Source organism: Pongo abelii, chromosome 18, assembly GCF_028885655.2.
Source record: "Pongo abelii isolate AG06213 chromosome 18, NHGRI_mPonAbe1-v2.0_pri, whole genome shotgun sequence".
Taxonomy (NCBI): domain Eukaryota; kingdom Metazoa; phylum Chordata; class Mammalia; order Primates; family Hominidae; genus Pongo; species Pongo abelii.
Window position 1 is genome coordinate 13,160,304 of NC_072003.2, and position 16,135 is coordinate 13,176,438.

At 49.2% G+C, this 16,135-nt stretch overlaps 1 protein-coding gene and 1 long non-coding RNA gene across 3 annotated transcripts in view; one reads left to right on the forward strand and one right to left on the reverse strand.

Moving 5' to 3' along the window:
* Positions 1 to 320: 320 nt before the first annotated feature.
* On the reverse strand, positions 321 to 6,680 carry LOC129050916 (recQ-mediated genome instability protein 2). Its single transcript, XM_054534727.2, has 2 exons — positions 6,353 to 6,680; positions 321 to 1,482 (listed from the first exon to the last, which is right to left on the reverse strand). The coding sequence occupies exons 1-2, from the start codon at positions 6,645 to 6,647 to the stop codon at positions 1,334 to 1,336; spliced, it is 444 nt and encodes a 147-aa protein (XP_054390702.1). The 5' UTR covers positions 6,648 to 6,680; the 3' UTR covers positions 321 to 1,333.
* Positions 6,668 to 16,135, forward strand: part of LOC129050917 (uncharacterized) — a 37,548-nt gene continuing 28,080 nt past the window's right edge. The window contains exons 1-3 of one of the 2 annotated variants that reach the window (XR_010137820.1): positions 6,668 to 6,983; positions 13,287 to 13,393; positions 15,697 to 15,978. This is a non-coding gene — a long non-coding RNA (uncharacterized LOC129050917). Of the gene's footprint in view, positions 6,984 to 13,286; positions 13,394 to 15,696; positions 15,979 to 16,135 lie in introns of those variants that run through there. The other variant, XR_008514819.2, reaches the window with a different exon arrangement.

Genomic DNA, 16,135 nt, shown 5'->3' on the forward strand with positions numbered 1-16,135 from the left:
ACCCAGAGGATTTTTAGGGCAGTGAAACTATTCTGGATGATATTGTAGTGGTGGATACACGTTATTATGCATTTGGCAAAATCCACAGAATGTATAAGAGAAGGAATGAAGCCTAATGTAAACTAAACTTTAGTTCATAAGAATGTAATGTTGGTTTATCAAATGTACCATCCTAATAAAAGATGTTCACAGCTGCAAAAACTGGGAGTGGGGTGTGAGTGTGGAGTATATGGGAACACTGTAGTTTCTCCTCTATTTTCCTGAACACCTAACACTGTTTTCTTAAAAGTCTATTAAAAAAAAAACAAACCATACAGCCTATTAAAAAATTTATTAGAGGTAGAATATCAATAATCCAGGTGAAAGTCTACAACCATGTCAGAACATAATCTAACTCCTTTGATATTTACAATCTCAAAAAATTCAGGCATGGGTACTAAGCAGACAGCAGAAACCCAACATTCAAAACAATCACTGCAAAAAGTCATTCCATACAAAGACAAAAGAACTCTTAGAACACCAGGAGGCTCACCATGTCTCGCCCAAAGTTATGAAGCAGAAGTTTAGCTAATGCCTGAAAGGCATCCTTTATCTTGATGCTTTTCATTTCAACAAGAAATTCTGAAAACGTCTCAATATCTCTGAGTAATGGAAGAAGGTATCACCTTCTCTAGCTAGGAAAAGGGATAGAGCTGCATCTAAATGTTTGAGTGGTCTTCCGAAGCAGAAAGGGAGCTGTTGTCTTTCAGGGGCCGCCATGCCTGCCGTTAGGAAATGCCATTTGACTTGCACACTGGTTATGGTAGTTGCTGATGAAGAAGATGAGGAGCCAGGATGTCATTCCTTTTTTACACAGTCTGTCTTCCTGCCCATAACCACACTTTAATCACCATGGGCAATGACCGTACTTAAATTTTGCATTGTAAAACAGGGACGCAGCAGTAATGGAAAAAGTATCATCACTCATAAAATTTGGAAAATGCAACATGAGACTTCTGTGCCTCAGAGAGAGAGAGAGAGAGAGAGATAGAGAGAGAGAGAGAGAGAGAGAGAGAGAGAGAATTAACACACACACACCAGGAAGGAAAAAGAAACACAAACATCTGCTTTTCACAGCAAACACAGGCAAATCAAGGGGCAGCAGAGGCTGTGTCACTGAAGTATCCCAGGATTTAAACATTCCTACATCCGGACTCCTTGGTCAACCAAAGCAAGGCTCTCTGAAAAACTTTTGAAAAATACGCATTGAAAAATGTCCATGAAATCCACATCATTATAAGCCTCTAAATAGTTTCAGGATTTTGGTTGTTTTTAACGACAGTTCCAACATTATCTAAGGAATATTCCTGTGTAAATCTTCTACCTCCAGCTCCCACATACTTTCATGGATGGGATTATCAGAAAGGTCTGTCATCTTCACAGCCTGCAGGCAGGGCTCAGGGCTGCAGGCCTGAACCACTCCCATCACCATCACATACTTTCCTAGAAAAAGAAGAAAAGCCCATAGTAATGTTCTTTTTTTCTTTTGAGACAGAGCCTCGCTCTGTCGCCCAGGCTGGAGTGCAGTGGTGCAATCTCGGCTCACTACAACCTCCGCATCCTGAGTTTAAGCGATTCTTGTGCCTCAGCCTCCTGAGTAGCTGGGATTACAGGTGCCTGCCACAATGCCTGGCTAATTTTTGTATTTTTAGTACAGATAGGTTTTCACATGTTGGCCAGGCTGGTCTTGAACTCCTGACCTCAGGTGATCCACCCACCTTGGTCTCCCAAAGTGTTGGGATTACAGGTGTGAGCCACTGTACCCGGCCATCTTCTTTGGTTTCTGATTTTACTAGACCAAACAAAACTGTCATGTAAAATGTAACCATGCCCAAGGAATGGAGGAGATGCTCCCATCAGAGCCAGTTATAATTAAGTGGCTCTGAGGCAGGGGCAGAAAACCTCAGCTTTCCTCTAATCCCGTTCCTTGCTCAATGCTAGGGTATGTGACTGGTTTCTGTGCACAGGACACATCCTCTTTCTGCAGACACCCTCTGACAGTTACTAAGCAATCCAATTTTCCCTCCACATTGCCGAAAAGGCTGGGCAGGCAGCCCCCCGCCCCATTGTTCCAACTGCTGGGACCTATCCCTGCCACCTCCTCCAGCACATACAAGTAAATCCACATAAGGGCCTGCTGCCACCAGGATGATCTAATGACATATTAACTGTGACTCTCTACCCATTCCCTTGAGGAAGTGACTCTCCTTGAAAGCAAAACTTGAAACTTGGCCAGTCTCAACCACACAAAACCTGATTGTGTAAAAGAAAACTCCAAACGCTGCATGAAGGACAGGCCTGGTGCCAGCCCCGCTGCCTGCCTCGTGAGGCTTTCATTGCACTGCACGTGGGGCCTGGGGCTTTGACTGAAGGAAGCCAGGCAAGCTGACCCCAGATCCTGCTGTTCAACCCCAGGCAGGATGTGTTCAAGTATCTCAGAACTCCCCCCCACGTTCCAACTGGGTCCCTCTGTGACAGAGGCTAGTTCTGAAAATGCACTTGCCATCCCCTCTGAATGGGCTTAAAGTGCTGGTAGGGTTGGAACACACAGAAGTAGAACGACTGAAGGCCCAGGAAGAGAAGAACAAGCCCAAGGGCATTCCAACCGGGAGAGGGGAGGGGAACAGGAGCTCTACTGGGAAGGCACACACAGCCAGCCGGATGAACTCAAAGGCATGCGATGGGACAAATTGGCCCTGTAGGTTCTACCCATACCCTCTCCCACTCCAAAGCAGCTCTCCACTGTCTCTCCCTCTCCTTCCCGCATCCCCACCCCGTGGTTGCCATGACCATTCCAATGGCTCCAGCCCATCTCCTGCCAGCTTCCTCCCCTTAGAAACCATCCCCACCCCACTGCTGCAGTCAACATTCTCGAATCCTCCTCCTGCCTCCAGAACTCAGTTGATCCAAGCGCGATCTAGGTAAGCATGGTTTCTCTGATTCTCCTGCAGACAGAAAGCAGCTTGAGGGCAGGAAGAGCTTCTCCTTCAACTCTGCCTCTTCAGCACCTTAGGTTTATGGAAACAAACTCCTGGATGTTCCAGAGGAAGAGGCGGTGGAGGAACAGCACTAGAGCAGCAGTGCAGTGAGCAGAGTTCAAGGCCATCTTGAAGCAGGCAGGTCCTTCCAGACAGCCACTGAGGCTCATCAGGATAGAGCCCTCCTACCTTCCACCACTGCCCCAGGCTCCCCAAAGGCATGCGGCTCTATCGCCTTCAAGCCTTTGCACAGGCTGTTCCATGGAGCTGCACAATCTCCTGCCACTGCACACAGACAGAGAGTGCCCAAGTGTCCCAGTTTTAACACTGAAAGTCCCGTGTCCCAGGACCCTCTCAGTCCCAGGCAACCCAGGAGGGTTGGTCCTTACAGATAATTCCAATGCATCCTTCAGGGCTGCTTCTTCCAGGAAGCCTTCCCTGAGCCCTCAAACCTAGATCAGCTGTCCCTCCTCTGCGCCACCTCACTCTTGCCTGCAATGTTACTTTGTGTTTTAGTGGACTGCTTACCTCCCTGCCTCCCTGATGGCAGTGACTCAATTTTGTCAAGCTGGACTCAGTATTAATTAACAAGAGGAAATGACACGGCCCCTGCCAGCTGGCATTCAGGCCAGTGGGTATGTCAGACAGATTCACCAATGCCCATGGGTTCAAACACTGAAGTATTTACTAGATGCCAGGCTTATGCCAGGGCTGAGACCAGATAGGAGACTGCCCCAGCCTGCCTGCAAGGTGCTTTGCCTGCAAACCAACACACCAAGCAGCACGGGTTACTTGCTGGGCCAAGGCTAAGGCCAAGGGTTGGCAAACTTTTTCTGTAAAGGGCGAGATAAATATTTTGGGCTTTTCCCGCCATAGGGTCCCTGTCCCAAATAAAATTCTAGCTGTGGTTGGGACAGCGGCCCGAGACATTCTGTAAATTACCAATGTATTCCAATAAAACTTAACTTATGAACACTGATGCTTGAATTTCATATACTTTTCACATGTCATGATTTTTTTTTCAACCATTTAAAAATGTGAAATCCTGCCAGGTGCAACGACTCATGCCTGCAGTCCCAGCACTTTGGGAGGCCAAGGTGGCCAGGAGCTCAAGACCAACCAGTCTGGCCAACACGATGAAACCCCATCTCTACTAGAACTACAAAAATTAGCCGGGTGTGGTGGTGCACGCCTGTAATCCCAGCTACTCGGGAGGCTGAGGCATGAGAATCGCTTGAACCCAGGAGGTGGAGATTGCAGTGAGCCATGACTGCGTCACTGTACTCCAGCCTGAGAGACAGAGCGAGATTCTGTCTCAAAAATAATAATAGTAATAAATAAACATCTTAAAAGCATTTTTAGTTCGCAGGACACATGAAAAGAGGAGGCCTGTAGTTTGCTGACCCTGTCCTAGACCAACGCTGGGGCTGAGGGCAGGCATACATAGAGGGAAGGCTGAAGGGTAAGGCTGTCGGGAGGGAACAGGAGCATGTGGCAGTAAATGAGTCCCCATATTTTGCACTCTCACTGTGAGCCAGGCGCAGTACTAAGGCAGTTGTTTACTTATTGAATCCACACAACAGGCAGGAATGATTAGCTCCTTTTTACAAAACAGTACAAGTCCAGAAAAGTTAACAAAAGTGCTCCAGGTAGCTCAGCTGGGAAGGGGTGGAACCAGAAATTCGACCTAAGCCTGTCCAAGTCCAAAGCAGCTCAGGCCAGACCACTGACCTATCTGCCTCTAGTTAGACTCCAAGACTGAACAGGAAGGGCCCTTAGGAATGAAGTGATCTTGGCCTGATTTCCCAGGGGAGGGAGCCTCAGACCTCCTCAGCTTAGACCGCACATCCTCTAGAAGCCTCCCTGGGCCACTCAGCACCTTGCACATCCTCATGGGTCCCCAGGGATCAGCAATCCTCTGGGACATTTGCTCACCGCCTGTCTCCCAGCAGACTTTATCTGGGTCTGGGCTGCAGCCCAACACTGCACATGGGGGGCTGATGTACAACACGTGCTCAATTGACATCCCAGGGAACAAGTGAGATGGATGCCCACTGCCTGTCACTCAAGACAATTGGTTCTTGGAGCACTTACGTGTCAGACACTGGGCCAAATGCTGAGGATACAGTTGTCAGGACCACACAGCTCTGGACCTCCAGTAGCTTGGTCTGGCCCAGTGGTTCTCAAAGTATGGCCCCCAAACACCACGTGTGGTGGGTGGTGCAGGCCTGTAGTCCCAGCTACCCAAGGAGGCTGAAGCAGGAGGATTGCTTGAGCTCAGGGCCAGCCTGGGCAACATAGTGAGTCCCTTATCTCAAATAAATAAAACATTTAACAAGTCGAAATTATGGTCCCCAGACCAGCAGCATCAGCATCACCTGGGAGCTGGTTAGAAATACAAATTTCCAGCTCCAACTAGACTTCCTGACTCAGAAACCCTGAGGGTGGAGCCCCAGCCATCCCAGCTTTAGCAAGCCCTCCAGGAGAGACTGATGCTGGCTCAAGTGAGAGCATCGGTGGTTTAAGAGAGGAAGCAGGCAGGGCGCAGCGGCTTACGTCTGTAATCCCAGCATTTTGGGAGGCTGAGGTGGGCAGATCACTTGAGGCCAGGAGTTTGAGACCAGCCTGGCCAACATGGCCAGTCTCTGCTAAAAAATACAAAAATTAGCCGAGTGTGATGGCACATGCCTGTAATCCCAGCTACCCGGGAGGCTGAAGCATGAGACTCGCTTGAATCCAGAAGGTGGAGGCTGCAGTAAGCTGAGGTCGCGCCACTGCACCCCATCCTGGGCGACAGAGTGAGACTCCGTCTCAAAAAAAAAAAAAAGAGAGAAGAGGCAAACATGAGTGAGCTACAGCCCAAGACAGTTCAATTAAGCAGAGGTACAGGAGGGTCTACCGTTCCTAGGGGCCAGGGAGGACTTCCCTGAGAAAGGTACATTTGAGTTGAGACGTTAAGGATGAGCAGAAGTTTCCCAGGAAAGTATTTCCCAAAACTTGATGGAGAACAAGGATATCAATTGGGAGAGGGGGCTTGTGACAAATGCAGGTGCCCGAGTCCCTCCCCGGAAGATTCCCACTAGGGGTGGGAGAGTCCCAGGAATCTGTATTTGTTAAAGGGACGGCAGGTGGTGCTTATCATCAGATCAACTTCACCAAGGAGGGACCGGAGCAAGGGTACCCAAGCGGGGACCCGCAGGGGCAGAGGCCCGGAGGAGGGCTAGACCCGCCCCGCCCCGCCCCGCTTCGAGTGTCAAGAACGAGATCGAATCTGGCCTCGGCAACTTCTCGGCGGACAGCAGGGAAGAGGGCGCCCAGTGAGGCCCGGGCATTACCTGGGACTAGACAGGGCCGCCCGCGCGGCACCCGCTCCAGGCCGCGGACCGAGAAGTCCCCGCTCGGGTCCCGCAGCCGCGCCTCGCCGCGGTCCGCCATTACTACCCTGCCCTGCATCCACACGGCCGCCAGGTCCAGCGGCCCGCGGCCCGCCGCCGCCCGCGACAGCCGCCACGCGCCCGGGCCGCCCTCCGCGTCGCGCCGCAGCTGCTCCGCCAGCACCTTGAGTGGCGGCGACCTAGGCAGCCGCACCCCCGCGGGGCCGCCTGAGAAGGAGTCCGCAGCCGCCGCCATTCCGCCTAGCTACCGCTTTCCCGCCAACTTTGAGAAACAGTGGGGCCCGGCCCGCAGCCACCAATCAGGAGCGCGCTGGCAGAGCCGGCCAATGGTCGACGTCAGAAGGCGGGACCGCCGGGCGAAGCGGCCCTCTCTAGCAGCCAGGAGTGCGCATGCGTAGATAAAAGTAAATAAACGCCCTCAGGAATGAACGGAGGAAATGGGTTAAACGAGAATAAATAATTGAAGGCAGAGAGGTAAAGAACTTCCTCTTTCAACGCATCTCAAAATTTGGCGTGCATGCAGATCACCTGCAGAGTATGATTATTCATCTTTACATTGCCTTGTTTTGAGGTTAGTAAATACTGAAACGAATTAAGAGTCCGTCTTTATTGGGAGTGATCAGGAATCCAGTCAGGAGATAAGGCTCCAGTCAGGAGATAAGAGGGGCGACGGGAAGAGCTGGCAAACCTGCCCTTTCTTTTATTATTATTTTTATTTATATTTTAATAGCATCACATAATTTTAAGGTTAATAAAATATATTGCTATTTTTCAGAAAAGAAATGCACATTTATTGTAAAAAAAAATAGAAAGGGAAAAAATGTAGAATAAGAAAATAATTGTAAAAGCCGCTTATAGATATCCACTGTTAATTTTGGGGTATATTAGCTTTTAGGCTTTAAAATGTGTGTGTGTGTGTGTTGTGTGTGTGTTTGTGTGTGTGTGTATTTTTTTTGAGACAGGGTCTCTGTTGCCCAGGATGGAGTGCAGTGGCACAGTGACGGCTCAATACAGCGTTCACCTCCCGGGCATAGGTGATTCTTCCACCTCAGCCTCCGGAGTATCTGGGACTACAGGCGTGCACCACCACGTCCAGCTAATTTTTGTATTTTTTGTAGAGACAGGGACTTACCATGTTGCCCAAAGTAGTCTGGAACTCCCGGGATCACGAAATCCTCCCTCCTTGTCCTCCCAAAGTGCTGGGATTACAGGTGTGAGCCACCACACCTGACCTATTACTGATATACAAATAGTGTTTTGTATATTGTTTTCACTTAATAATGAACATTTTTCTGTATCAGCAAATATCCGTCTGCTTCCACTTGAATAACTGCATAATACTCGATTTATCTTATCACATATTAAACCAATATCCTGTAGTTCGACATTAAGGCTATTTCCAATTTTTCACTTTATAAATATAGCCACTGTGGACCTACTTAAAAGATAAATCTTTTTTTTTTTTTTTTTTTTTTGAGACAGAGTCTCGCTCTGTCACCCAGGCTGGAGTGCAGTGGCGCGATCTCGGCTCACTGCAAGCTTCGCCTCCCGGGTTCACGCCATTCTCCTGCCTCAGCCTCCCAAGTACCTGGGACTACAGGCACCCGCCACCATGCCCGGCTAATTTTTTTTTTAGTAGAGACGGGGTGTCACCATGTTAGCCAGGATGGTCTCGATCTCCTGACCTCGTGATCCACCCGTAAAAGCTAAATCTTTGTGCACATCTTTCAAATAAAATTCCCAGGAATCTCTCCCTAAAAGTTGGATGTCCCCAGTCAGCAAAGTCCACAAATCCTAAATCAGGCAATCCTTAAAGTCAAGGTCAGTTCTTAAGAGAGACTTTGAGTTCCCAGGGCCTCCTGCAGTACCAGGCATTCAGAGAGTATTCAGCAAGAGCTTGATTTTTTTTTTTTTTTTTTTTGAGACAGAGTCTCTCTGTGTCACCCAGGCAGGAGTGCAGTGGCGCGATCTCAGCTCACTGCAACCTCCGCCTCCCGGGTTCAAGTGATTCTCCTGCCTCAGCATCCTGAGTAGCTGAGACTACAGGTGGGTGCCACCCGCCTGGCTAATTTTTGTATTTTTTAGTAGAGACGGGGTTTCGTCATACTGGCCAGGCTAGTTAGTCTCAAACTCCTGACCTCGTGATCTGCCCGCCTCAGCCTCCCAAAGTGCTGGGATTACAGGCATGAGCCACCGCACCCAGCCAAGAGCTTCATTTTTATAAAATTGAATCAGGTCCTATTGTAAGAACTTTGTAGAAAGTACCCCATGTACCCCCACAGACCCTGAAAAGTCTGTTCTACACAGGTGAGGAAACTGAGGCTTAAGGAAGCTAGAGGGCTGGCCCATAGACTCTCAGTAGCCTCTATGAGGTTTTGGCCTCTACACCTAATATGGTTTGGCTGTGTCCCCACCCAAATCTCATGTTGAATTGTACTTCCCATAATCCCCACATATCGTGGGAAGGACCCTGTGGGAGGTAATTGAATCATGGGGGCGGATACTCCCATGCTGTTCTAGTGATAGTGAGTGAGTTCTCACAAGATCTGATGGTTTTATAAGGTGCTTTTCCCCCTTTGCTCAGCACTACTACTTCCTGCTGCCACATAAAGAAGGACATGTTTGCTTCCCTTTCTGCCATGATTGTAAGTTTCCTGAGGCCTCCCCGCCCTGCGGAACTGGAGTCAATTAAACCTCTTTCCTTTATAAATTACCCAGTCTTGGACAGTTCTTTAGAGCAGTGTGAGAACAGACTAATACAACACCTCAACCCTGACCTATAAAGTAACCAGGCTCCTAGGCTGAGAAGGGAGCAGGAACATTAACCAAGAGAGAATCCAACCCGTTCATGCCTGGTGGGTCCTCACTGACCTTCCCCCACGGTACCTTAAGGACAGAGAAGTGATGGGGAAGGGAGTTAGGGTGAAGGCAGAAGCTCCCAGGCTTCTTGTATGAGCCTGGGAATTCCCCATCATTCCCTTGGCCTCCAGATTCCCTGCACCCGCTCCCACAAGCCCAACACCATGTTGCTGGCAGAGTGATCTTTTCAAAACACAAGTCTTAGCATGTCAGCACCGGGTTTATAACACCTTGATGATGTAATCCACACATCTGGAATGTGAGCATTCCAGGCAGAGGGAACTGCACATGGAGGGGCCAGACAGGGGAGAGAAAGCAAGAAGCATGTAGCAAACTGCCAGTAGTTAAGAATGGCTGGGACACAGAGTAGAAATGGAGGACTGGGGATAGATGAGTCTGGCCCTACATAACCTGCATTATCCCCATTTTACACATGATGAAACTGAGGTTCAAGCCAATGACAAGCCTGAAGCCACATGGCTAGTGAATGGTAGAGTCAGAACTCAAACCCAAATCCATCTGACCCCAAACTTCATGTATCTTGAACTACAGGCTCCATCTCACTGTTCACACTCTCACCCACCTCCACCCATCAGAGGTGCCTCTAGACCTTTGCTTGTGTTGTTTGTTCTCTGCCTGACATGCCTCCCCCTCAATCACTCTCAGTTGAAACCTGGCTTAGTCATCAAGTGCCTGCTCACCAGCAAGACTTCTTCTGTTCAGGGAGCCTTTCTTGAGCCCCACCACTGGAATTAACCTCTTCCTTCCAGACCAGTTTGCTGGTGCTCCTAATCCACGGTTTCCCAACCTCAGCCCTACCGACACTGGGGCTGGATAATCTTTGTCGTGGGGGCTGTTGTTTGCACTGCAGGATATTGAGCAGTACCCCTGCTTTCCACCCACTAGATGCCATGGCACCCTCCTCAAGTTGCAACAACCAAAATATGTCTTCAGACATTGCCACTGTCCCCTAGGGTACTAAATCACCTCTGTGGAGAACCACTGTCCTAAGCTACAATACTCACTGCCCTCTGTTTTGAACCATAAATAGTTGTGTCTGTGTCTGTCTTACCAGTAAAGCCTGGGTTCTCAAACTAAGTTGTCAGCAGCAGACAGACAGGTAACCCTGGTGTAGCAGGGGCAAACCGGCCTGCTGATGTCCTGGCAACAGGGGTCCATCACACTCAGCCAGTGGTTGTCACGCAGGACTGTGGGCTCATTGTTGCTAGATCTGATTTTTCAAGACATTTTCTTTTTTTCGTTTGTTTTTGTTTTGTTTTAGATGGAGTCTCACTATGTTGCCTAGGCTGTAGTGCAATGGCACAATCTCAACTCACTACAACTTCTGCCTCCCAGGTTTAAGTGATTCTCCTGCCTCAGCCTTACAAGTAGCTGGGATTACAGGTGCCTGCCACCACGCCCGGCCAATTTTGTGTATTTTTAGTAGAGATGGGGTTTCACCATGTTGGCCAGGCTGGTCTTGAACTCCCTGCCTCAGACGATCCACCTGCCTTGGCCTCCCAAATTGCTGGGATTACAGGCGTAAGCCACCGCGCCCGGCTCAAGACATTTTCGTGTATAATTTCCATGTTTAAAAAAAAAATGCTGGCAACCAATTCAATTCTGAAACAAAGGAACAAAAACAAACCATGTGCCCCTGAAAGTCATCCATGGACTGACTCTGGCCTGTGGGCTTCCAATCTGCAAACTCTCTTCAGAACGTGACCTCTGCTCCAGGCACCAAGGCAGCCTGCATGTTCACTAATGTGCAGCTCCTTAAATTTCCTGCAAAATAGCCAAGGGGCTGTAGTGTTTCACCAGCTCCAGGAGTTGCAAAATCGGCATTTTAAATTACAGTCATGAGCAGACAACTGGGGTCTGTTGACACATGTTGGGTAAGCCTCCCCTCTAGGGAGGATTATCCCCCCTCCCCCACACCACAATCCATCACCCTCACACTCAGGCCTGAAGCAACCCCCTGTGCCAGCCTCCCCGAACTCCAGCTTCCCAGTGAGATAAAAGATCCTTGGAAGGGGGTTTCCTACCACCTGCACCAGTGAGGACAAAGGTAAGGTGAGAGGAATTGTAGGCCTTGGCTTTATCCTCAATCTGCCCATTCACCAGTTCCCAGGCCAATCAGGCCAAAAATGCTTCTGGTTTCCAGAAACAACCCTACTGCACTAAGAAAAGGGGTTGTTCTGGGTGGGGCGTGGTGGCTCACACCTGTAATCCCAGCACTTTAGGAGGCCAAGGTGCGTGGATCATCTGAGGTCAGAAGTTCGAGACCAGGCTGGCCAACATGGTGAAACCCTGTCTCCAGTAAAAATACAAAGATTAGCTGGGCATGATGGCACACGCCCCTAATTCCAGCTACTTGGGAGGCTGAGGCAGGAGAATCACTTGAACCCAGGAGGCAGAGGTTGCAGTGAAATACAAAGTAAAATACAAAGATTAGCTGGGCATGACGGCACGTGCCTGTAATTCCAGCTACTTGGGAGGCTGAGGCAGGAGAATCACTTGAACCCAGGAGGCAGAGGTTGCAGTGAGCTGAGATCATGCCACTGCACTCCAGCCTGGGTGACAAGAATGAAACTCAGTCTTGAAGGAAAAAATAAAATAAAATAAAATGGGTTGTTCTGGAAGGGTATCCATACAGTGACATCTTCAAAATAGCAAAAGCTGTTATTAGTTGAGCCCTTACTATGTGCCAAGCACCATGCCAGGCACTTCATGTGCAGAGACTCAGTTATTCCTCATGACAACCCTAAGAAGTAGATACTTTACTTCAGCCCAATTTAGAGATGAGGACATTGAGGCTTGGACAGGTGATGTGACCTACCCCAGACCACACAGCTAGGAGGAGGTAGAGCCAGGAACCCATCCCCACCCTGGAGCCTGGCCTGGTGAGCTAATTTTTAAATTTGTTATAGAGACAAGAGAGACAAGAGTCTCCTTATGTTGCCCAGGCTGGTCTCGACCCCCTGGCCTCAAGTGATCATCCCACCTCAGCCTCCCAAAGTGCTGGGATTACAGATGGGTGCCACCGCACCTGGCCTCTAAGGAGGGTTTCATTATAAACCTACCCTGAAGGGAGGGAATCTGATTTTATGAGAGGGTATAGCCTGGTGAGGCCTGGATGACCTCTGGAGGTAGGGGCTTGTGCCTGGGCTGAGACCTAAGGGACAAAGGGCAGACATGAAGTTGCCCCAGGCAGAGGGCACAGTGTGGGCAAAGTCAGGAAGTGACAGGGCTTGGATCACTCCAGGAAGAGAGAGGAGTCGTGTCACAGGAGCTCGAGATCCAGACAGTGAGGCAGGCAGGCAGGGACCAAGTTTGGGCACAGCCAGGGAGGCAGGACAGGGCATGGTGGGGCCAATGGAATCATTACCCAAGACGGGGATTTTCAGGGAAACAGCTTAGATAAGGCCAGGCGTACAGTAGCTCCCACCTGTAATCCCAGCATTTGGGGAGGCTGAGGTAGGAGGACTGCTTGGGCCTGGGAGTTCGAGACCAGCCTAGGCAACATAGTGAGACCCCATATCTACAAAAACTTTAAAAAAGGACTTTGTGTTCCTGTAGTAGCATACTTTGGAGGTTGAGGTGGCAGTATCATTTGAGCCCGGGAGTTCAAGGCTAAAGTGAGATGATTGAGCCATTGCACTCCAGCCTGAGCGGCAGAGAGATATGCTGTCTCAAAGGAAATACAAATTAAAAAATCCAGCTGAGCATGCTGGCGTGTGCCTGTAGTCTCAGCTACTTGGGACACTGAGGTGGGAGGATCGCTTGAGCCCAGGAGTTCAAGGCTGCTGTGAGCTATGATTGTGCCACTGCACTCCAGCCTGGGTGACAGAGAAAGACCCTGTCTCTTAAGAAAAAAAAAAAAGAAAGAAAGAAAACTTAGATAAGAGGATGCTGTGCCTCCCTGGGGGTCTTCAGTCACCCATGGTCCTGGCAAGAGAGGAGGGCCAGGAGAGAGCTTCACCCACCTGCTGTCCTGCCCATGTGACATCCGCAGGTGCTGCCATGGCCACGACTGTTGTTACACTCGAGCTGAGGAGGCCGGCTGCAGCCCCAAGACAGAGCGCTACTCCTGGCAGTGCGTCAGTCAGAGCGTCCTGTGCGGTGAGTCCCCAGCACCACCATGCCACACACCCCAAGTATCCCCTGGGCATCCTGGCATAGCCAGATGACTTCCGTGCCCCTGTTGCAATAACTACTGCTTCCAACTCTCTATAGACAACCCCTTGGGTATATCTAATGTAAGTGACATTTATTTTATTTATTTTTTGAGTCAGAGTCTCGCTCTGTCACCCAGGTTAGAGTGTGGTGGTGTGATCTTGGCTCACTACAACCTCTGCCTCCTGGGTTCAAGCGATTCTCATGCCTCAGCCTCCCAAGTGGCTGGGACTACAGGCATGCACCACCACGCCCAGATAATTTTTGTATTTTTTTCAGTAGAGGTGGGGTTTCACCAAGTTGGCCAGGCTGGTCTCAAACTCCCCACCTCAAGTGGTCTGCCCGCCTCGGCCTCCCAAAGTGCTGGGATTACAGGCGTGAGGCATAGTGTCCGGCCCTAATGTGAGTGATCTTTAACACTGAGCACTTGAAAAAGAAAACCCTGAAGAAACCTAATTCTTTGATGTCCGGACGACAAGGAAGAAGACAGAAATGGCATCAGATAATAAACAATGTAAATGTTTATCAGAAAGGGGCTGGGGGTAGGGACCAGAAGGAGGATCGCTTGAGGCCAGGAGTGCATCTCTACAAAAAAGTTAAAGGATTTTTTAACATTGGCCAGGCGTGGTGGCACACATCTGTGATCCCAGCTACTTGGGAGGCTGAGGTGGGAGGATCGCTTGAAGCTCAGGAGGTTGAGGCTGCAGTGAGCTGTGATCGAGCCACAGCACTCCAGCCTGTGTAACAGGGCAAAACCAGTCTCAAAAAAAAAAAAAAAAATTTTACTTAACCAACCACTTCTAAAGATATTAAAAAAAAACCCCTGCAATTAAAAACCTCAGGTCCCTCAGGGCAATCTTACCAGATTTTGAAACAAAGCAATAACATAAGGACTGTAGTGTTTTATTTTTATATTATTTATTTATTGTTTGTTTGTTTTTGGAGTGTGGGTTTGTTTGTTTTTTGATATTTTTGTTTTTTTTTTTTGAGACAGAGTTTTACTCCTATTGCCTAGGCTGGAGTGCAATGGCGTGTTCTTGGCTTACTGCAACCTCCACCTCGGGTTCAAGTAATTCTCCTGCCTCAGCCTCCTGAGTAGCTGAGATTACAGGTGCCCGCCACTACACCTGGCTAATATTTCTGTATTTTTAGTAGAGATGAGGTTTCGCCATGTTGGCCAGGCTGGTCTTGTACTCCTGACCGCAAGCAATCCACCCGCCTCAGCCTCTCAAAGTGCTGGAATTAAAGGCGTGAGTCACTGCATCTGGCCGTGGTATTTATTTTTAAGATTCCATTTTGGGCCGGGTGCTGTGGCTCACACCTACAGTTCCAGCACTTTGGGAGGCCAAGGCAGGTGGATCACTTGAGGCCAGGAGTTTGAGAGCATCCTCAATGGTGAAACCCCATCTCTACTAAAAATACAAAATTACCCTGGTATGTTGGTGCATGCTTGTAATCCCAGCTACTCGAGAGTCTGATGCAGGAGAATCACTTGAATCCAGGAGGCACAGGTTGCAGTGAGCCGAGATCGCACCACTGTACTCCAGCCTGGGCAACAGAGTGAGACTCGATATCTCAAACAAAAACAAAAAGAAATAGATTCCATTCTGATGTATGGCATTTTCCATTTATAGTTTCCCTTCAAATAAATAAGAAAGCTAAAACAATGAAAACAACTAGGAAGTGAGTAATGGTACAGGGAGAATGTAGATAAGGCTTGAGTTTCAGCAGCGAGACTCAAAGTTATCTGAAGAGCTAGTCATGATCCAGACCACTAGTTCCATCCCTTTTTTTCTATTTTCTGTTACTTGAAAATAGACATAACAGGCTCAGTGCTGTGGCTCACTCCTGTAATCTCAAGACGGACAGATGGCTTGAGCCTAGGAATTCAAGACCAGCCTGGGCAACATGGTGAAACCCTATCTCTACAAATAATACGAAAACTAGCACGGTGTGGTGGTTTGCACCTGTAGTCTCAGCTACTTGGAAGGCTGAGGTAGGAGGATCACCTGAGCCCAGGGAGGCTGAGGCTGTAGTGAGCCAAGATTGCACCACTGCACTTCAGCCTGGGCAACAGAGTGAGATCCCGTCTCAAAAAAAAAAAAGAGTAAAGACAAAAAGAGGCTGGGCGTGGTGGCTCACACCAGTAATCCCAACAGTTTGGGAGGCTGAGGTGGGCGGATTACGAGGTCAGGAGTTCCAGACCAGCCTGGCCAACATGGTGAAACCATGTCTCTACTAAAATACAGGTGGGTGCTTTTAATCCCAGCTACTCAGAAGGCTGAGGCAGGAGAACTGCTTGAATCCAGGAGGTGGAGGTTGCAGGGAGCTGAGACTGCACCAATGCACTCCAGCCTGGGCAACAGAGTGGGACTCTGTCTCAAAAACAACAACAACAAAAAAGAAAATAGACATAACATAAAATTAACTATGTTAAAGTGTATAATTCAGTGATACTTAGTATATTCACAATGTCATCCAACCACCACCTAAACATTTTCATCACTCCACCTCGAAAAATCCCTTTCCCCTTAAGCAATCTGTTCCCATTCCTCCCTACCACCAACACCTCTGCCCGGCTGCCCCGTCTGGGAGGTGAGGAGCGCCTCTACCCGGCCGCCACCCTGTCTGGGAGGAAGTGAGTAGCACCTCTGCCTGGCCGCCCCGTCTGGGAAGTGAGGAGCGCCT